This window comes from Mesoplodon mirus (genome assembly GCF_964341445.2).
Source record: "Mesoplodon mirus genome assembly, chromosome: 12".
Classification (NCBI taxonomy): Eukaryota; Metazoa; Chordata; class Mammalia; order Artiodactyla; family Ziphiidae; genus Mesoplodon; species Mesoplodon mirus.
The window spans coordinates 47,596,088-47,618,371 of NC_138988.1; the positions used below are offsets into that span (position 1 = coordinate 47,596,088).

General features: G+C 43.6%; 1 protein-coding gene across 4 annotated transcripts in view; it reads right to left on the reverse strand.

The window, feature by feature from the left end:
• Positions 1–696: 696 nt before the first annotated feature.
• Positions 697–22,284, reverse strand: part of ZNF445 (zinc finger protein 445) — a 33,606-nt gene continuing 12,018 nt past the window's right edge. For 2 of the 4 annotated variants that reach the window (XM_082639007.1, XM_082639008.1), the window contains 6 exons: positions 12,166–12,737; positions 9,627–9,795; positions 9,212–9,288; positions 8,804–8,930; positions 8,215–8,325; positions 697–7,327 (listed from right to left, as the gene is read on the reverse strand). In XM_082639007.1, the coding sequence (XP_082495133.1) occupies positions 5,166–7,327; positions 8,215–8,325; positions 8,804–8,930; positions 9,212–9,288; positions 9,627–9,795; positions 12,166–12,594 (3,075 nt within the window). In that variant the 5' untranslated portion in view covers positions 12,595–12,737 and the 3' untranslated portion in view covers positions 697–5,165. Of the gene's footprint in view, positions 7,328–8,214; positions 8,326–8,803; positions 8,931–9,211; positions 9,289–9,626; positions 9,796–12,165; positions 12,756–22,284 lie in introns of those variants that run through there. The other 2 variants (XM_082639010.1, XM_082639009.1) reach the window with 2 other exon arrangements.

The following is a 22,284-nucleotide window of genomic DNA, read 5'->3' on the forward strand; positions in this document are numbered from 1 at the left end:
GGGCAGGCCTCTTCTAATCAGCCAGAATAGACAGAAAGACTGGCCAACCCAAGCAAGAAAGAATTCTCCAGCAGTCTGCCTTCGGACTTCACCTGCAACATCAGCTCTTAAAGGTTCTACAGCCAAAAGCCTTTGGGTGGAACTGGAACATGGGCCCTCCTGGGTCTCCAACCTGCTGGCCCACTCTGCAGATCTTGCACTTGCCAGCCTCTATAATCATATGAGCCAATTCCTTGTTCTCTCTCTCTTCCTATATATTTTCTCTATTGATTGATTTCTCTGGAGAATCCTAATACAAGGAGGAACAGGGGGCTTGCTCCTTCCTAGTTTTTGTGGGCACTGATTCCTGTTCCCAGTGTTTCTTCACCCCAGCAGTGGCAATTCCTTCTGGTAGCAGCAGAGTCCAGCTTGCAGATTTTGCCTACATGGGGCCCTTCCCCCGAGCTCAGACACTAGCACCAGCCCAGCAGTGCTATCCTCCTCATAGGTCTGAGCTCAGTTCCACAGGGGCTCTCTTCCAATGTCTAACCTTTTAACGATTCTAACCGTTTCTCCTTGTTTCTGCTTTGTATCTTGTCCTGTAGAGGCGGGATCAATATGAAACCACCACCCCAAACTGGTTCAGATGTTGAAACTATAATGACCACACACACATCAAGAGGTTATGAAAAAGTTTATTATTCATATAATGAGGCTCTGTGGAGAGAGCAGGACAGGTACCAAAGCCAGTTGGTTTGCCTTGATAAAGGAGGGGTGAGTGGCTCTGGTTTTTATTGTGGTTAGGGGTGAGGATTCCAGTGCAACAAAAAAAGGCCAGGATTTGCATAAACTTCCCCTTCAGAGCTGAGAGGGTGTGCTTGGGATTTCTTATCAGCTTGCCCAGATGTGAGGCAAAATGGGGACAGGGCTTGAAAGCTGTCAGTGGTCAAACATCCAAAATGAGGCCAGATTCTATCACAGCTCCTCCAGTCCTGGGTGGTAGTTCCTTCTCACAGTTACTTCCTCCATGATACCTTAGCCTTCTCTTTTTGCCTTTATAGTCACTTAGACAGATCTAGTGAACAATTCTTTACAAGTTTTTTGTTAAATTAACTAATATGGTTTCTGGCTCCTGACTAGAACCTGCTGACACAAAACCTCTTTGCTCTTCTTAGCTGGGTTAGCATTGACTTAAAAGGTGGGGTAGCTGGTATGTAAACCTATTTACCCACCAACCTAAAAAAGTGGAATGGATGACTAGGCATCTTCCATTCACAGGCTCCCACTTCTTCATTAAACTTATAAGGCTACAGCTTCTGGCATCACTTGTTATTTTTTGGCAAGGAGGAATGAAAGGAAATGGAGCTTATAATTTCCTATAAACTGCAGGCCTTGGGGACCATGTGTCAATATATGGAGAACATTCCCATTCTTTTTAACTGCTGCCCAGTTCTCTATCATGGATGTATCAGACCTGTTTAACCACTCCTTTACTAAGCGCCATCTGTGTTGCTCCTGATTTTTGCAGGTGAGGAACCTGAAGCCTTGAGAGATGGAGTGGCTTGCTCTAAGAAACATCACATAAATGGCAGAGCCAGGATTTCTATAAAATCATAAAATGGCAGAGCCCATGCTCAAAAATATTTTTATTTTGAGATATTTTAAACAGTTAAAAAAGAATCCACCACTTATCCCATTAAACCAACATGCTGACCCATCTACATCAACGTCTTAAAAGAAATAAATCACAACTGAAGCTTCCATGTACCCTCCATGATTCCATCAGCAACTCCTGCTCTGGGAAGGCAGAGCATGGCTTTCACACCTCATTCTAACACATGACTTTACACTCTTCATTTCATATAATTTGAATCCACAGGAAATATATTATTGTATAAAAGAGTAACACTGTTTACTATATGCCAACAAGGCTTACATGCCAGCCACTATTCTAAGCACTTTACATGCATTAATTCATTAACTGTCCCCCTCCCCCATCACCCTGTGAGGTTGGCACTACTATCTCATTTTACAGAAAAAGTGAAACACAAGTTTAAATAATGTGCCCACAGATACACAGTATGTTTAACTTTACATAAATGGTATTCGTAGCTTCCGCAACTTTCTCAGCATCATTTTTGATTCATCTGTGTTGACAGATGTAACTCTAGCTCTTTCATGTTCACTTCCCAAAGTACCAAACAACCCATGTATTTACCTGTTCTTCTGTTGATGGAAATTTAGGCTTCTCCCAGTCTTACTATCTACACAGTGCTGCAGTGAACAGTCATATACACATTTCCTTCTTCACATGGAGTTATTCTAGGGTTTATCCAAGAGTAGAATTCTAAGTGGTAGAGTACACACAATTTTACAAGATGTTGCAAATTGCTTGGCATGGTAGTTGTCACAATTTCCACTCCCATGGCAGTGAGTTCCCATGTGCCATACACTTACCCACACAACGGCTTTTAAAAATTTGCCAACTTTATGAGTGTAAGATGGTCCATATCAATTTACATTTCCTGCGCTTTCTTCTCTGCACATGCCTCTGTCTGGGCTGAGTCTCTGTCAGCAAGGGTGAAACTGACCACACTGAACACCTGCCTGAAAGACCTCCTGATACCCACTCCTCTCCATGGAGTCCCAGCCCATCTGGCTCCCGCCGGCCCTAACTTCAGTTCTTCCTAGGAAGCGGAGAGAAGGCGGGGCAGGGCTGGAATAAGGGGTACGTTCTCCAGGCCAGGATGGGGTGTGAGGTGAGCACTGATAGCTGGGGCAGTCAGAAACTGTCTGAGCGCCCTATGACTCGGAACCACCCATGGCTGGCCTCCCAAGTAGCAGGCGCGCTTGTGGGAGGTCTCTAGTCAACATTTCACTCACAGACCCCTTCAAAAACTTCCAATCCTGACTTAACTGAAATAATAAATCCAGTTCTATATTCCTTAAAAGAGTCAACTTTGTGCAAAATCTACTCTGCCCAGCCAAAGGATAAATAAGCACCCAAACCTGGCTTCCAAAGTACTTGGTCCAGCTGCAGTAGTGGGAATAACTTTTGGAAACCCAGACAACACCTAACAGAGCAACACACAGGCATTAGGAGAGGTGGGACCTGGGGAGAGGGCTTAGAGGCACACAGGTCAGGGAAGGCTGGGACTTAAAAGAGTGAGGACCTGGGCCAGCTTGGACAGGGGTGTGGCACTCTGCCTGAAGGTGAAGGGAGACAGCACAAGGCAGGTCCGCCCAGGGGCATTCAGGCAAGGGCAATGAAGTTAAACCCAACACTGATTACACCAAAATGTTTAGTAGTTAGCTCCAAGTAGTCAGACTTTTCCTTTCAGCTGATCTGTATTTACTAATATTTCTATAATAATCACATACTACTTATATAATTAAAATTATTTTAAAACTCAGGTTACTGAACAGACTGCATCAGCACTATCCCCAAATATTCAAGGCTTACCTCAGTATAGAGGGATTTCTGTTCATTTTTACTCCGTTTACATTTTTTAAAATTTGATTTGAATGTTTAAAAATAAATATATATCAATTCATAAAAATGGCAGTAGAAACACCCCTATTGGGGCAGGAACTCTATGAGGTACCAGGTGGCACACAAGGAGTGGGAGGATGAAAAATTTGGACAGTAAAGGGGTATTTCTGTGCTTGTAGCAACAACTGACATGGGAGCTGCAGCTCTGTGAAGGCTCTGGTCTAGAGATCAGACCCCTCACCCAGAATCTTAGTAAACCAAGCCTTCTTTTCACCAATCCCAATAGCCAGGTAGCATAGCTAGCTACTCTAATTTCACACACAAGGAAATAGATGCTGATGTTCAGTGACTCACTCAAGATCATCCTGCCAAGAAAAGACACACCAAGCCTGGAACGCAGAACTGATGACTCCAAGGCCCTTGCCATGACCCTGGGCCCTCAACATGGGACTCTGAATCTGAATTACATATAAGTAATTACATATAAGGGTTCAGATTCAGACCACAATAATCCTCAACTCAAAACTGTCCAAAAGCCCCCTACCTCCTTTTGAGGTAGCCAAGCCCCAGTGAGTACCCACGATGCTCATGTGCCTTGGCCCTCCACCTTTCTGGGTTCCTCACTTCCAGCTGGCTCACTCCACTCTGGCTCAGGGGCCTACTTGCCATTCCCTAGGAGACCAGACAAGACCCTACCTCCTGTGAAGGGTCCTATGTAGCATCTAGGGACCTACAGGGCTTCCTCCATGATCTCCTTTGGGTCTTTATTCAAATCTCACCTTCTCAGTCGAGGCCCTCTCTGACCAGCCCATTTAAAATCTCAACCTACCTCCCAATCCAGCATTCCCTCTCACTCTACTCTGATTAATTTTGTCCACAACACATATCATCATCCAAAATACTATATATATCTTATTTGTTTATTGTCTGTAAAGATCCAAGATGGCAGACTTTTTTGTTCCACTCACTGCTGGGTCTCTGGCACACATGACAGTGCCTGGCACATGAGAGATGCTCAGCACATTTCTGCTTAGCAGATGAACCGCTGCTGCCCATACAGGCCTGTGGGATGGAGATGGCGATGGGGCACTGGTCGAGCTTCATTCTCCAGGTGATCAAGCCCAGTACCCTGTTCTCCACTCGCAGCTGAGACAACTCTACGCCCATGGCAAATATCCAAAGTCAGCTGTGAAGACTGAAGCCGCAGCCAGAACTCCCCTGGAGGCATCAGGAGAGACTAGTTCTTGCTGCTGCTGGTGCTTTTAAGGTCAAAGAGACTAGGCACCATCACAAGCCAAACTCAAAGGGAAACTTAGGATCCAACTGGCCCCTTCCCAGCAGCCACAGCCCACCATGCCACGGACATTTTGTTGAACCAAGAAGGGCAATGGTCTCTCCCTTTAGAGTTATAGAAGGAGATCTGGCTGGGGGAGCTCCAGGCCATTGTGCAAAGACCACTCCTAGGGGCCCAAGCCTCCTTCTGGAACACGTTGCTGCTCTTCCCCAGCATCTCATTTTCCAGCAGTAGGATGGGGTGCCTGCCCTGCATTTTTGAATCCTCAGGATTCTCTGCCACTAGCTTCCAAAATAGAAAGGGCTGGGCCCTCTAGGAAGGTCTGCCCCACACTGCCTACAATCAGGGGTTCTCTAGCAGGGTAGCCAGGACCCCCTCCCCACACTGTCAGACCCCAAGCTAATCTCTAGTATGGTTTTTCATATGCCGAGCCAAATTTGAAGACCACCTGAAGGTCTTCTCACACTCTCTACATTTGAAGGGCCTCTCTCGAGTATGAAATCTCTTGTGGCTAATGAGTTGCGAGCTCTTGTTAAAAGTTTTCCCACACGTGGTACATTTGTGGCACTTTCCCCCAGTGGGTATGTCCTGGAGCCCAGTGAGTCCAGAGTTCTGATCACAAGTTTTCTCACAATCTTCAAGAGGCTTCTCCTCACTTGGTTTTAATTCCTGTAAGCTCACCCCTGTATCCTGGCGAGAAGACAACCCAGCCACACTGCATTCAGACTGGGCCACTCTGGTGTGTTTTCTCTGATGAATACAGAGAGTATGTCTTCCAATGAAATCTTTCCCACACCACTGACATTTAAATGGTCTCTCTTTCGTGTGGATTCTCTGATGATTAACAAGGCGATAATTTCTGTCGTAAGATTTCCCACACAGATTACATTTATAGCGCTTCTCTCCACTGTGTATTCCCTTATGATCTAAAAGACTTCTTTTACGTGTAAAGCTTTTCCCACATTCTTGGCACCAAAAAGGTTTTGCACCAGTGAGGATTTGTGACTGCAGATTTGGAGCATCTTCACTTTCATGGTACTCATACGGTTTTCCCAAAGAGTGAATCCTCTGATGTCGGGAGAGGTTAGAACTCCATCTGAAAGACTTCCCGCACTCCCTGCACTTATAAGGCTTCTCTCTGGTATGAACTCTCTGATGGATAAGGAGGAATGAGTGATTACGGAAGGCTTTGCCACACTGGCTGCATTTGTAGGGTTCCTCTGTGGTGTGACTGCTCTGAGGAACTTGGAATGCTCTGTCCTGACTGAACGATGCCGCGTCCTCAGGCTTTATTTCGACGGCATGCTGCCTCTTATGAACGATAAAGGCCGACCTATGAGGGAACTCTTCTGCACATTTGCTGCATCGGTATGGTTTCTCGCCTGTGTGAATTCTCTGATGATCAATGAGAGCTTTCTTTTGATTAAAGGTCTTCCCACACTGCTGACACAAAAGGGCTTTCTCCACAGTGGGGGCACCCTGGGGCTGACTGTAGTTGGAGGTCTGCCTAAAGTCTTCTCTACATTTGTCTGGATCACAGACCTCCTCTTCCTGGTGCAGTCTCATGTGACGAGTGAAGTTTGACCTCCACCTAAATGTTTTCCTACATTTGGTGCATTTATAGGGTTTCTCCTGGGTGTGAATCCTTTGATGTTCAAGAACATATGACTTACAGTGGAAGAATTTCCTACACTGGCTGCAGTCAAAGAGTTTCTCCACACTTTCATCTCTCAAATGATGATCAAACCCTGAGCCACAAGAGAGCGCTTCTTCAGCCTGATGAGATTCAAGAAATTTCTGCTTAGCATGAGTTTCCTGGTGTAGGCGGTAGGCAGACATGCGTCGGAAAGCTCTGTCACATAAACTGCATTTATAAGGTTTCAATCCAGTGTGAATTTTCTCATGTCGCACACGGTTCGAGCTCCACCTGAAGGCTTTCCCACAGGCCCTACATTTAAACGGCTTCTCTTCAGTGTGAAGTCGCTGATGACATGCAAGATGGGAGCTATGACTGAAGGTCTTCCCACAGTCACTGCACTTATACAATGTCCCCACCACGTGAAGATTCTGCCCGTGTTGGTGATGAGAACTAAGGCTGAAGTCCTTCCCGTGTGCATCCTTTGCCTTCCCTTTCAGTCCAGCATGAATTCTCTGATGTAGGCTAAACCCGCCAATCACGCGTCTGAGCCCTTTCCCATATTCCTTGTAATCACAGTGGTATGAACTCCCTCTGAAGTGTTTGCCATAGCCATGTTTAAGGGACTGCTTTTTTCTGGGTCCTCTCAAACATGTAATATGTTTTAGATGAAGACTGTTACTTCTTCCCGATTCTTCACAGTCTTTTCCTGTCCTGTGGCTGGAATTGGTCTCTTCTTTCTTAACTCTCACTTGTATGGGGTTTCCACATTGCTCCTTTAACTTGCTCTTCTGTGCAAAAGATTCTCTGAGCCCTGTTCCCTCAGAAACATTTGCTGCACCATGACATTCTGATGGCATAGCTTCTTCCAAAGGTTCATGTTTTAAGATGAACTTGTGAGACGTTTTCACATGGAGCTCATCTCCTGACACAAATAAAACATAAGAGAATGTACTCTTGGGAGTTCCCTGGTGGCCTAGTTGTCAGGATTCCGGGCTTTCACTGCCGTGGCCTGGGTTCAATCCCTGGTTGGGGAACTGAGATCCCACAAGCCACTAGGTGTGGCCAAAAAAAAAAAAAAGGGAAAGAGAATGTTCTCTTTTCCCATACTCGGAACTGCAGAAAGCACCAAGGGACCAAAAAATGTCATGAACTTAGGTGATGAGGCTTTTGCCTGACTGCCAATACCTTTACAAAATAGTCAGGGATAAGACAAAACATGGAAGAGTATTCCAGACAACAGAAAAGGGAGAGGAGAAGCAAGACAGGTACAGCAGCTAGCTGTACACATCCAGGTGAAAAACAAAAAGGGTTGAGAAGGGAGTGTTAAACAGCAAGAGAGGGGAGAGGAATCATGACACAGAGCATGATAGGAAGGTCTCCAAGAGCTGAGAGGTGGGGCTCCTAGGAGGACTGGCTGCAAGGCTAGAGGTCAAGCCTACCACGGGGGAAGGACCAAGCAAAGAGGAGCAGCAGGAGTGGGACGAGGGTTCCTAGGAGCGGGAAGGGGAGAGCAGCACAGGGCTGAGGAGGAGCATCAGTGAACTGACAAGGACAGTGAAGCCCTCAGTGGGCAAGAGCTGTTACTGAGAGGGCTGCTGGGGAAGGGGCAGGACCAGAAACCAATGTCTAATTGGCCAGTCTGGAGGGGGGAAGCCCAGGCACCCAGTACCTCTTAGCAACACTGCTAAGGATCTTCCTTCCAGCAAACAATGGAGTAAGTTCCCCATGATTTACTTAGTATAAAAGACTTTAAGAAAGAGGAGAGTAGATGCGGGAGGAGCAAGACCTGGTCAGTTCTCTGGAACTCACCTGCAGGGGCAGCACTTGGACTCCCCTTAGGATGAGCTCCCTGGACATTCAAGCCCCACGGCTCCCTTGCCTCCAACCAGGAGATCAGAGCAGGTTTGGTGAATGGCCCCACTGCAGAAGAGAAGAAAATGGGATGTGAATGGAAGGTAGATGAATCATACAGAACTACTCTCCAGGACCCTCTCAGGCCTGAGCTCCTGGTAGGGAGGAGGGAAAGCCAGGGAGGCAGGTGGAGGAAGTTAGGACAGGAGGCCTAGACAGGAATTTCTGACAGCTCTGAGCAGAGACAAGAGAGGCTGAGAGAAGCCACAGACAAAAGGATCGCTAGCATTCTCCAGAACCACATGACAAGTCAACTGGTTAAATCAGCCAACTTTTTTCTGGATGCCTAAATGGACTAGGAACTTGACACATATGACTTTTAATCTTTATATTAACTTAGCATGACAGGCATTAAGATTAAGTGATTTGGTTAGTAGTTAGAGAGACAGGACCTAAACCCAGGTCAGGCCCCTTTCTATGCACCATAATGAAAACTAAGAAGGCAGAAGTAGAGGTAGGTAGAAGCACGGGGATATCAACACCTTACCCAAAGAAGCCATGTTCCCATAATTCTCTAGCATCACATCCCTGTACAGGTTCCTCTGAGAAGCGTCCAGCCATCCCCACTCATCCTGGGAAAAGGTCACCTCTACATCCTTGAAAGTCACAGCCTCCTGAAAAAACACGGTCCTATGCCTTAGAGCCAGTCCCCAACTCCCAGCTTTTAGGAGGGGGCAGGGGAATGAGGCTGGCTCTGAGTGAGTACAGGATGGATCTGATAAAGGGGAAAGAGACGATCATCACCCAGCAGAAGAGCTCTGGGCTCCTGGGGGATAATCTGGTCTCTGGGACATGCATCTCGGGATGTGAGGTCACTGGACAGGGGGGAGCTACAGCTACCCCATGAGGCAGCAACGGTGGGACATCAGGAAGGGCCGAAGGTCCTGTGGCTCACCTGAGGCTGGACTGTCACCAGGTCTCCTGAACATCCCTCTCTCTGGGAAAGGGCAGGAACCTGTGCAGCAGGAGGATCTGAAGAAGAAAGAGTCATGAGAGAGGGCAGCCCAGCTCTGGTATCCCACTGAGAAGCCCACTCTTCCCCCGACGTGGAGGACTCCCGGGCCCACAGGCAGGTATGGACTGTTTTAAACACCCATTTCACATTTCCCCGGTGTCTGCTGGGGTCAGGAAGTGGGGGATACAATGGGAGGAGAAGGTAGGTAGACATGGGTCACAGGATAGAAAGGACACAGAGCTCAAGGCCAGGACAGAAGGGATTCTCCTGAGAGGACAGAGGGTGAAAAGACAACATTATAGGAAATTCGGGAAGTGTGGCATAGGCTGGGGTCTTAAAGCCAGGCGGCAAGTACCGGGTTGCCCAGCCAGGAAGTCACGCACTCCTATTTCATAGGGAGGCTGCAGGTGGTCCCCCAGAGCTGAGCTGCTCCTGAGAGGTGAAGCAGGGGGCCATATCTGTGCGGCTCGCAGGGCTCCTGTCCCCATCCAATGCACATCTGGGCTCTGGGCAGGGGCTGGGTCCTGGCAAGAAGAAAATGTTGTGAGAGGATCCTCGTGGGAATCAGAAAGCAAACTCACAGAACAGGCCACATGGCCAATCTCTAAAAGGTAGAGGCCCAGGGAACGGTGAGCTGGGCCCTTTATTACCTACAGGTAGTGGGAAAAGGAGGAATAGAAAGCCCAGGGAGGATCCCCTCACCCCTCCACCTCCCTGGGCTCTAATGAGGGCCATGGGGAGACAGGTGAAGCCAGATTCCTGCCTGACATAGGAAAGCAAATGGCAAGTCAGTGACAGCACTGCTGTCAGGCCTCGGGTGCTGCAGGATACCTCCCCACTAGCCCTCAGTCCCCACCCCTGGCCAGGAACTTAGAAATAAGAAAAGAAATTTATCCCTGAGAGTTAAACTGATAACAGTTCACAGCAGAGATGCAGTCAGATAACATCTATCAAGTTTCGGGCACTGCTCTATAGAGGTAATGATATGCAAAGTGACCTCAAAGAGGCAGGAAGGCTCCCAGACTATAAACCTGACTAAAATAGCAACACCACTAGAGAGACAATGCTAACTGTGAGGGTCAGCTATGGAATCACAGAAGAAAAAGTCTCAGGTGCAAAAACAGGGAGGTACCCATCCAAGCAGAGACCTGGAGAAAGGCAGTCTCTGTACTGGGACTTCAAACAGTCCTGGTCTCTGGAGGCAAGGCTATCCCTGACGCAAAAGAGAGTATAGGAAGCTACAGCCAGTGAACTTCAGGTTTTTCTGGTCCTATGGCCAAGGCATTCCCTACACTGAAATGGACAAATCTTAGCCTGAGGCCATTAAGTACCTAATACCGAGCTACAGACTGAAGAAGATAAAGTGATCACAGCAATTTATCTCCTGTTCCTCCCAAATCCTACCAAAGGGAGAATAAAGAAACAGTAACAATATGGAAGCATAGACAAATGAGTTTAAGGACAAACTTTCTCAGACCCCTGTTTCTCAAATTTTGGTAATTTTGATAAACTATAATTTATATGCATCTTGAGCATTTCTGTTCATTTTTTAGAATCTGGTAGGCTTTTTTCCAGGCTCTGTTTTTTGTTTTCTAATTTCTAACTAGCTTTCAACCAGGTAGGCCCTTTCCGCTCGTTTGGCAATGTTTTCATGGATTTTTAAACCACACACCTAGCTCTCGACTGACTTCAATATACCCAAGCCACAATTTTGTACCTACTATGTACCTTATTTGCTTTAAAAATTATCTTTAGGTCATTCTGAACAACTCATGGTTTCAGTAAAAATTATAAATGTTCTTTTAGATTTTAAAAAATAGTACCCAATGTTGGGCAAAAGGTTTTCTTGTTTAATATTTGTTACCATTTATTGCTGGTAGACAATGTTCAGATGTTTTAATTGATTGATCTAATTTTTATATTAAATTTAGGGGAGAAGTATGTCAAATATGTTTCAGAAATCTTAAAAATAACTTTCATTTATGCATGAATCATACATGTAGAATTATACATACTTTATAAAATTTTTAAAAAGCCTACAAAAATGATAAATGCTCTTTAAAAAAAAAAAAAAAAAACCCTCAAAGGTACGGAGAAGTATTGAGAGGCTGGCCTGAGTGGGGCAGAGGGGCACGCAGAGTGCACTTTAACTGACCCACTGCTCTACTGCCTGCACTGGGACTGTCAGCTCTGTTTCCCAGCACCAAGCCCAGGGCTGGGCACATGGTAAGCACTCAAATATGTAACAAATTCTCATTGTTAGATCAGTTTTCCATTTTGTTTTAAAAAACTGAGGCTCTGAAGGTACCACAATGTTGGCAAGAACACCGAGGTTGTGGAATGCAGTCTAAAATTGTGATCTTCCAATTTCCTAGCCCTGGGCTGCCCCTCACCACTCTTCTTCCCCATCTCCCCCGCAAAGAACAAATCCTCAAAAGTTTACTGAGAAAGAAGTAACATGGTTTGTGTAGACTGCTCTTCTAGGTCTCAAGATGTACTTAGAAGCCAAGGATCCTGACACTAATTCCCCCATGTACGAGCAAGAGATACCACCCCCACTTTACAGGTCAGTACAAGTCAAGTTAGGTATGTGGAGATGTACTTTATGCACTGTAAGTCAATGTGTCCAAAACCTCATTACTGTTTATGGATACTTGCAGACCCTCTTCTTCCTGGAGCTTATATTCCTCTGGGAAAGAGGGAAGGGCTGCCTGCTAAATGGTCCTTTGCTTAGGGTCGAGTTCTTAGCTGCTCAGGTGCCATGGGAATGAGAAGGGAAGACTTCCCCTGAATTCCTCCGTGTTGAAGGTTCAGAGGGCCACCCCACCCCCACTCACAAGCAGGCCCACGAGCAGGCAGACTTCACTGGGCACCGCACACTTGCTCACACTCACCCTCCATGGTGTCCCACAGAAGTCCCTCTGTAGCTCTTCCAGCAAGGCCACAACGTCCCCACCACTCTCAGGGTGATGCAGCTGCACCCAGGTCCGAAGCTCCCCTGGCAGGATGCTCAGGAACTGCTCCAGGACCAGCAGCTCCAGAATCTGGGCCTTTGAAAGAACATCTGGCCTCAGCCACCAGCGGCAGAGCTCCCGGAGCCGGCTCAGAGTCTCTAGAGGCCCAGAAGACTCATGGTAGCGAAGCTGTCTGAAGAGCTGGCGGAACAGCTCCTGGCCAGGACGATTGAGTGTCTGTGGTCTGGCAGCTGGCACTGAAGTGTAGCTTTCATCCTCTTCTTCCTTCTTTACCATCTGAAGGTGTCCTCGCTCCCTTGAAGCCTTGGCCTGAGCTGGATGGACAGCATACCACCTGCCTGGAGGCATCACTCCTGTTCAAGGTCTACCCAGCAGAGTGCAAGCAAGTCTGCGTTAGTTGTATGTATCACTGCTGGGCTCTCGGGAGTATCTTTTCAGCACTACTGGGGATAATGCCATTTGCTGGGACATCAGAAGTCACTGGCAAGAGACTGAAATAACCAACATTACTGTTCAGGAGGGATGTGAGAAGGATGGTGCAAGTAGATGCTGTTAGTTAGGATCATCTTTGGATTTCTGAGAAAAGGACTCATGAACATTTGCACAGTGGGGCCTGTCAGGGTCAAGCAGACCAGGAAAAGGGATCATATTTGTGGTTACCAGAGGCAGGGGTCACGGGTACTGGATGAAGGCAGTCAAAGGTACAAACTTCCAGTTATAAGATAAATAAGTACTAGGGATGTAATGTACAACTTGATAAATATAATTAACACTGTTGTACATTATATATAAAAATTGTTAAGAAAGATGAAAATCCTAAGAATTTTCATCACAAGAAAAAATTATTTTTCTATTTTTTAAATTTTGTATCTAAATGAGATGATGGATGTTCACTAAACTTATTGTGATAATCATTTCATGATGTATGTAAGTGAAATCATTATGCTGTCCACATTAAACTTATACAGTGGTGTTACCAATTATATCTCAAAAAAAATTTTTTTTTCTACTTTAAAAAAAATCAGTGGTATTTCTACATAGTAAAAATGAACAAACCAAAAATAAAATTAAGAAAACAATTCCATCTACAATCACATGAAAAAGAATAAAATACTCAGGAATGAATTTAACAAAATAAGAACAAAACTTATACTATGAAAACTACAAAACGTTGTTAGAAAAAATTAAAACTTTAAATAAATGGGAAGACATTCATTGTTCATGGATCAGAAGACAAAACACTGTTAAGATGACAATACTGTCCAAATTTATCCATAGATTCAAAAAAATCCCTATCAGAATCCCAGCTGGCTTCTTTGTAGAAATTGAAAAACTGATCCTAACATATGGAAACTCAAGAGACCCACATAATACACAACACAATCTAGAAAAAGAGTAAGTTGGAAGTGAGGGAAGAGATCAAGATGGCAGAGTAGAAAAAGGATGGCAGAGTAGGAGGACAATGAGCTCACATCCCCACGAACACATCAAAAATACATCTATGGGACTTCCCTGGTGGTCCAGTGGCTAAGACTCTGCGCTCCCAATGCAGGGGGCCCAGGTTCAATCCCTGGTCAGGGAACTAGATACCACCTGCTGCAACCAAGAGTTCGCATGCTGCAACTAAAAGATCCCACGGGCCTCCCTGGTGGCGCAGTGGTTGAGAGTCCGCCTGCCGATGCAGGGGATACGGGTTCGTGCCCCGGTCTGGGAGGATCCCATATGCCGCGGAGCGGCTGGGCCCGTGAGCCATGGCCGCTGAGCCTGTGCGTCCGGAGCCTGTGCTCCGCAGCAGGAGAGGCCACAGCAGTGAGAGGCCCGCGTACAGCAAAAAAAAAAATAAAAATAAAAAAAATAAAAAATAAAAATAAAAGATCCCACATGCCACAACCGAAGATCCCACACGAGGCAATTAAGACCTGGTGCAGCCAAATAAATAAATAAATATTTTTTTAAAAAACACATCTCCATGTGGAGCAATTCTCACTAAAAACAAGCTGGAGATGGGCAGAAAAACTCTTCTACAACCAAGGCTATAAAGAAAGATCCACAAGGAGTCGGGCAGGAAGGGAGGAGAAGAAATTATGTTGGGACCTAAGCTGAGAGGAGGGGACACAGAAGGGGGGATAATCATGGGCTCACAGATCCTCACTGGGGAATGAGGGGTTCAAACCACATATTGGGCACCCCAGATCTGGAGTCCAACACCAGGAAGAGGAGTCCCCTTGGCTGCTTTGAAAACCAGTGGGACTTACAGGAGGGCTCCACTCGTGAACAGCATGCACAAACTTGCCTACTCCCAGAAACAAAGTAAAGGAAGCAGACTGAAACCACCCGGGGCACTGGCTGGTTTCCCGCGACCGCCCCAGCATGCGACCTGGCCCACAGCAAGCACCCACTCCAGTCCCTCTAACTCTGGTGCAGCTCCCCACTAGGGTGAAGGCTGCCACTGCTAAGGAGAGTGCACATTTGGGCAACAGACCTGACACTGCATCTGAGGGTGGCTATTGCTGGAGATGCAGAGGCAGCAGACTGGGCAAGGGTGGCAAGGGTGCCAGTCCTGGGAGGGAGGAGAGCACATACTTAGAAGAAACAGAACAGGCTTGGACCCGACCCTCAGAGCTTTTGCTCCAGCAACTTGAGACACACCCCTGCTCCCAACAGGGTGGTGTCGGCTATTGAGCATAGGAGAAGCTCTGGCTCACACCTGGCTCTAGCTCTAACCCCTCCATCTCCAGCCCCACCTCCCACTAAGGTGAGAGCTGTGAGCACACCCTGGGGGAAGGTGTGACTCATGCTCACGTCAGATCCAGCTCTCGCACCAAAGACACTGGGCACACACAGATTGTATAGGAACGCTCTCACGCAAGGACACCCCTTCAAGATTGGGACAGGTAACTTGTTTCAGCTAATTTCACAGAAACACAGAAAGTTAAGTAAAATGAGAAGACAGAAGAGTCTGTCTCACATGAAAGAACCAGAGAAACTCCCTGAAAAAAAAACTAATGAAAGAGAAATAAGTAATTTACCAGACAGAGAGTTCTAAGCATCAGTAATAAGAATGGTAACTAAATTAGGAAAAAGAATAGATAAACACAGAGAGAATTTTAAAAAGGAACTAGAAAATGTACAAAAGAACCAGTCAGTAATGAAAAATACAATAACTGAAATGAAAAACACACTAGAAGGAATTAACAGCAGACCAGCTGATAGAAAGGAATGCACAAGTGATCTGGAAGGTAGAATAATAGAAGTCACCCAATCAGAAAAGCAAAGAAAAGAACAGATTTTTTTAAAAAATGAGAACAGTTTTAGAGACCTCTGAAACAATATCAAGCATATCAGCATTCACATTATAGGGGTTCCAGGAGAAGAGACAGAGAAAAGGATTGAAAAGGTATCTGATGAAATTATGGCTGAAAACTTCCTGAACCTGAAGAAGGAAGCAGATATCCAGGTATAGGAAGTTCAGAGACTCCCAAACAAGATGAACCCAAAGAGACCCACACCAAGAAATGTTATAATTAAAATGGCAAAAATGAAGGATAAAGAGAATTCTAAGGACAGCAAGAGAAAAACAAAGAGTCATATATACAGGAACCTCTATAAGGCTATCAGCAGATTTTTCTGCAGAAACTTTGCATGCCAGAAGGGAGTGGCATGATATATTTACAGTGTTAAAGGGGAAAAACCTACAACCTAATACACTTTAACCAACAAGGTTATCATTCACAATTGATGGAAAGATAAAGAACTTCTCAGACAAGCAAAAAACTAAAAGAGTTCATCAATACTAAACAGGCCCTAAAAGAAATGTTAAAGAGTCTTCTCTAAGTGGAAAAGAATAGGCTACAATAAAAAGTAAAAATTTATAGGAAAGGGGACTTCCCTGGTGGTGCAGTGGTTAAGAATCCACCTGCCAATGCAGGGGACACGGGTTCGAGCCCTGGTCCAGGAAGATCCCACATGCCGCAGAGTAACTAAGCCCGTGCGCTGTAACTACTGAGCCTGAGCTCTAGAGCCCATGAACCACAACTACTGAGCCCATGTGCTACAACTACTGAAGCCCACACGCCTAGAGCACGTGCTCCACAACAAGAGAAGTTACAGCAATGAGAAGCCCGGGCACTGCAACAAAGAGTAGCCCCCACTCGCCACAACTAGAGAAAGCCTGTGCGCAGCAACGAAGACCCAATGCAGCCCAAAATAAATAAATTAAATAAATTAATCTTAAGAAATCTATAGGAAAGGAAAAACCCCACTAGTAAAGGCAAATATATAGTAAAGGCCGAGGATCAACCACTTAAATAAGCTAGCACAAAGATTAAAACACAAAAATTGTAAAATCAACTGTAACTACAGTAAACAGTTAAGGGAGAAACATGGATGTAAAATATGAAATTAAAAACAAAATGTGGGGGAGGGGAATGAAAAATATAAATCGTTTAGAATGTATTTTGAACTTAAATGATTATCAGTTTAAAACAAGTATAGGGGGCCTCCCTGGTGGCGCAGTGGTTGAGAGTCCGCCTGCCGATGCAGGGGATACGGGTTCGTGCCCCGGTCTGGGGGGATCCCATATGCCGCGGAGCGGCTGGGCCCGTGAGCCATGGCCGCTGGGCCTGCGCATCCGGAGCCTGTGCTCCGTCCGCAACGGGAGAGGCCACAACAGTGAGAGGCCCGCATACCGCAAAAAAAAAAAAAAAAAAAAAAAAAAAAAAAATAAAACAAGTATATATAGTTACAGGTCAACATATATGAACCCCATGATAACCACAAATCCATAACCTATAATAGGTATACAAAAACTAGAGAAGGAACACAAGAATACTACTAAAGAAAATCATCAAACCACAAAGAAAGAAATGAACATAAGAATAGAACAAAGAAGAACTACAAAAACAAGAAAACAAGTAATAAAATGGCAAAAAGTATATACTTATCAATAATCACTTTAAATGTCAATGGACTAAATGCTCCAATCGAAAGACAAAAGGTGGCTAATTGAATATAAAAACAAGATCCATCTATATGCTGCCTATAAGAGACTCACTTCAGAGCTAAAGACACACACAGACTGAAAATGAGGGGATGGAAAAAGGTATTTCAAGCAAGTGGAGACAACAAGAAAGCTGAGGCAGTTATACTCATATCAGACAAAGTAGACTTTAAAACAATGTCTATAACGAAAGACAAAGACAGACATTACACAATAATAAAGGAATCAATACAAGAAGAAAATATGTGGGAATTCCCTGGCAGTCCAGTGGTTAGGACTTTCACTGTCGATGGCTCAGGTTCAATCCCTGGTCAGGAAACTACAATCACACAAGCCACACGGCACAGCCAAAAAAAAAAAAGAGGATATAACATTCGTTAACATACATGTACCCAATATATGAGCACCTAAATACAAAAAGCAAATATTAACAGACATAAAGGGAGAAATTGACAGTAATACAATAACAGTAGGGGACTTTAACACCCCACTTTCATCAATGGGCAGATCATCTAGACATAAAATCAACAAAGAGTGGTATTAAATGACACATTAGACCAACTGGACTTAATAGATATCTATAGTACATTCCATCAAAACCAACACAATACACATTCTTTTCAAGTGCACATGGAACATTCTCCAGGATAGATCACATGCTAAGCCACAAAACACTCTTAACAAATCTTAACAAATTTAAGAGGACAGAAAGTATACCAAGCATTTTTTCCAATCACAATGATATGAAACTAGAAATCAATTACAAGAAGAAAAATGGGAAAAATACAAACATGTAGAGACTAAACATGCTACTAAAAAACCAATGGGTCAAAGAAGAAATCAAAGAGGACATCTGAAAGTACCTTGAGACAAATAAAAATAAAAACACAACTTTCCGAAATCTATGAGACACAGATAAAGCAGTTGTTTATAGCAATACAGGCCTATCTCAAGAAAAGAAAAATCCCAAATAAACAACCAAACTTACCATCTAAAGGAATTAGAAAAAGAGGAATAAATGAAGCCCAAAGTCAGCAGAAGGAAAGAAATAATAAAAATAATAAAGACCAGAGAGGAAATAAATAAAATTGAGATTTTAAAAAACAGAAAAGATCAATAAAACTAAGAACTGTCTGGTGTTTTTTTTTTGAAAAGATAAACAAAACTGATAAGGCTTTAACCAGGCTCTTTAACAAAAAAACGGAAAAGACCCCAAAAAACAAAATAATAAATGAAAGAGGAGAAACTACAACCGATATCACAGAGATGCAAAAAAATCCTAAGAGAATACTACAAAAAGTTACATGCCAACAAATTGGACAACCTAGAAGAAATGGATAAATTTCTAGAAACCTACACTCTTCCAAGGCTGAATCATAAACAGACAATCTGAACAAACCAATCGCTAGTAGTGAAATTAAATTAGAAATAAAAAAACTCCCAGCAAACAAAATCTCGGGACTGGATGGCTTCACAGGGGAATTCTACCAAACATATAAAGAAGAGCTAATACCTATTCTTCTCAAACTTTTGAAGAGGAGAGAACACTCCCAAATTCATTGTACAATGCCAACATTACCCTGATACCAAAACCAGACAAAGACACTACCAAAAAGGGAAAATTACAGGCCAGTATCTCTGATGAACTAGACACAAAAATCCTCAACAAAATATTAGCAAATCAAATTCAACAATATATAAAAAGGATCACACACCATGATCAAATGGGATTTATTCCAGGGATGCAAGGATGGCTCAACATCCATAAATCAATAAATGAGATACACCACATTAGCAAAGTAAAGAATAAAAACCACATGATCTCAATAAATGCAGAAACAGCATCTGACAAAATTTAAATCCATTCATGATAAAAATTCTCTTCAAAGTTGGCTTACAGGGAAATATCTCAACATAACAAAGGCCATTTATGACATACCCACAGCTAACACCATATGATGAAAAGCTGAAAGTTTTCCCTTGAAAATCAGGAACAAGACAAGGATGCCCACTCTCGCCACTTTTACTTAACATAGTACTGGAAATCCTAGCCACAGTAATCAGACAAGAAAAAGAAATAAAAGGCAACCAAACTGGAAGGGAAGAAGTAAAAATGTCCCTATTTGCAGATGACATAATACTATATATAGAAAACCCTAAAGTCGCCAAAGCTTCCACCAAAAAACTGTTAGACTAAATGAATTCAGTAAGGTTGCAGGATACAAGATTAATATACACAAATCTATTGCTTTTCTATTTACTTGTAATGAAGAATCAGAAAGAAAATGCAAGAAAACAACCTTATTTAAAATTGCATCAAAAGGAATAAAATACCTAGGAATATACTTATCCAAGGAGGTGAAAGACCTATATACTCTGAAAACGATAAAACATTATTGAGGAACTTCCCTGGTGGTGCAGTGATTAAGAATCCACCTGCCAATGCAGGTGACACGGGTTCAAGCCCTGGTCCGGGAAGATCCCACATGCTGTGGAGCAACTAAGCCCGTGCGCCACAACTACTGAGCCTGCGCTCTAGAGCCCGCATGCCACAACTACTGAAGCCCCACGGGCCTAGAGCCCATGCTCCACAACAAGAGAAGCCGCTGCAATGAGAAGCCCGTGCACCGCAACAAAGAGTAGCCCCCACTCGCCACAACTAGAGAAAGCCTGCACACAGCAACAAAGACCCAACACAGCCAGTAAATTAATTTTTAAAAAAACATTATTGAAGAAAACTGAAGATGAAACAAAGAAATGGAAAGAAATCCTGTGGTTATGGATTGGAAGAATTAATACTGTTAAAATGTCCATACTACCTAAAGCAAGCTACATATTTAATGCAATCCCTATCAAAAAACCCACAGCATTTTTCAGAGAACTAAAACAAATAATCCTAAAATTTATATGAAACCACAGAAGATCCCAAATAGCTAAGGTGATCTTGAGAAAAAAGAACAAAGTTGGAATATGCTCCTTGACTTAAGACTATACTACAAAGCTACAGTAATCAAAACAGTATGGTGCTGCACACGTGTGCACACACACACACACACATACAAGACACATAAATCAGTGGAACAGAATAGAGAGTCCAGAAATAAACCCACACATTTATGATCAAATAATCTACAGCAAAGGAGGCAAGAATATACAATGTAAAAAAAGACAGTCTCTTCAATAAGTGGTGCTGGGAAAACTGGACAGCTACATGTAAAAGAATGAAAATTAGAAAATTTTCTCACACCATACACAATAATAGACTCAAAATGAAGTAAAGATTAAACTCAAAATGGATTAAAGACCTAAATGTAAGATCAGAAACCATAAAACTCCTAGAAGAAAACATAGGAAGAACACTCTTTGACATAAATCATTGCAATATTTTTTTGGATCTGTCTCTTAAGGCAAAGGAAACAAAAGCAAAAATAAACAAATGGTACCTAATTAAACATAGAAGCTTTTGCACAGCAAAGGAAACCACTGACAAAATGAAAAGAAAATCTACTAAATGGAAGAAAATATTTGCAAACAATATTACCAATAAAGGGTTAAAATCCAAAATATATGAACAGCTCACACAACTCAATGTCAAAAAACCAAACAACCAAACTAAAAAATGGGCAGAAACCCTGAATAGGCATTTTTCCAAAGAAGACATATAGACAGCCAACAGGCACATGAAAAGATGTTCAACACTGCTAATCATCAGAAAAATGCACATCAAAGCCACAGTGAGATATCACCTCACATGTCAGAATGGTTATCATCAAAAAGATCACAAATAACAAATGTTGGTGAGGATGTGGAACCCTAGTACGCTGTTAGTGGAAATGTAAATTTGTGCAGCCACCATGGAAAACAGTATGAAGGTTCCTCAAAAAACTAAAAATAGAACCATCATATAATCCAGCAATTCCACTCCTGGGTATATACCTAAAGAAAACAAAAACACTAATTTGAAAAGATACATGCACCCCAGTGCTCATAACAGCATTATGTACAACAGCCAAGACATGGAAGCAAGCTAAGTGTCCATCAACAAATGAAAGGATAAAGAAGATGTGGAGTATTGCTCAGCCATAAATAAGAATGAAATTTTGCCATTTGCAACATGGCTGGACCTAGAGGGTATTATGCTTAGTGAAATAAATCAGAAAAAGAAAGACAAATACTGTATGTTATCACTTAAATATGCAATCTAAAAAATGAAACAGGGACTTCCCTGGCAGTCCAGTGGTTAAGTCTCCAAGCTTCCAATGCAGTGGGCGTGGGTTCAATCCCTGGTAAGGGAACTAAGATCCCACATGCTGTGTGGCATGGCCAAATAAATAAATTAATTAAAATTTAACATGAAACAAACAAATGAATATAACAAAACAGGAACAGAGAAAACGTTTGTGGTTACCAATGGGGAGAGGGAAGGGAGGAGGGGCACAACAGGGGTAGAGGATTAAGAGGTACAAACTACTATGTATGAAATAAATAAGCTACAAGCATATATTGTCCAGCACAGGGACTACAGCAATATTTTATAGTAACTTTGAGTGAGTATAATCTATTAAAAAATTGAATCACTAAAACTAAAAAGCGTAAGCTGGGAGAATAGATTTCATAACTTAACTTTATAAAAAAGCAGCAGTCGGGCCTCCCTGGTGGCGCAGTGGTTGAGAGTCCGCCTGCCAATGCAGGGGACACGGGTTCGTGCCCCGGTCTGGGAGGATCCCATATGCCGCGGAGCGGCTGGGCCCGTGAGCCATGGCCGCTGGGCCTGCGCATCCGGAGCCTGTGCTCCGCAACGGGGGAGGCCACAACAGTGAGAGGCCCGCATACCGCAAAAAAAAAAAAAAAAAAAAAAAAAGAAAAAAGCAGCAGTCATCAAGACAGTGTGGTGCTGGCATAAGGACAGACGTACAGATCAATGAAACAGAATTAAGAGTCCAAAAATTGTCTATGGTCAATTTATTTTTAACGAGTGTGCCAAGAGCACACAAAGAGAGGAAGAACAGTCTTTTCAACAAGTGGTACTTGGACAACTA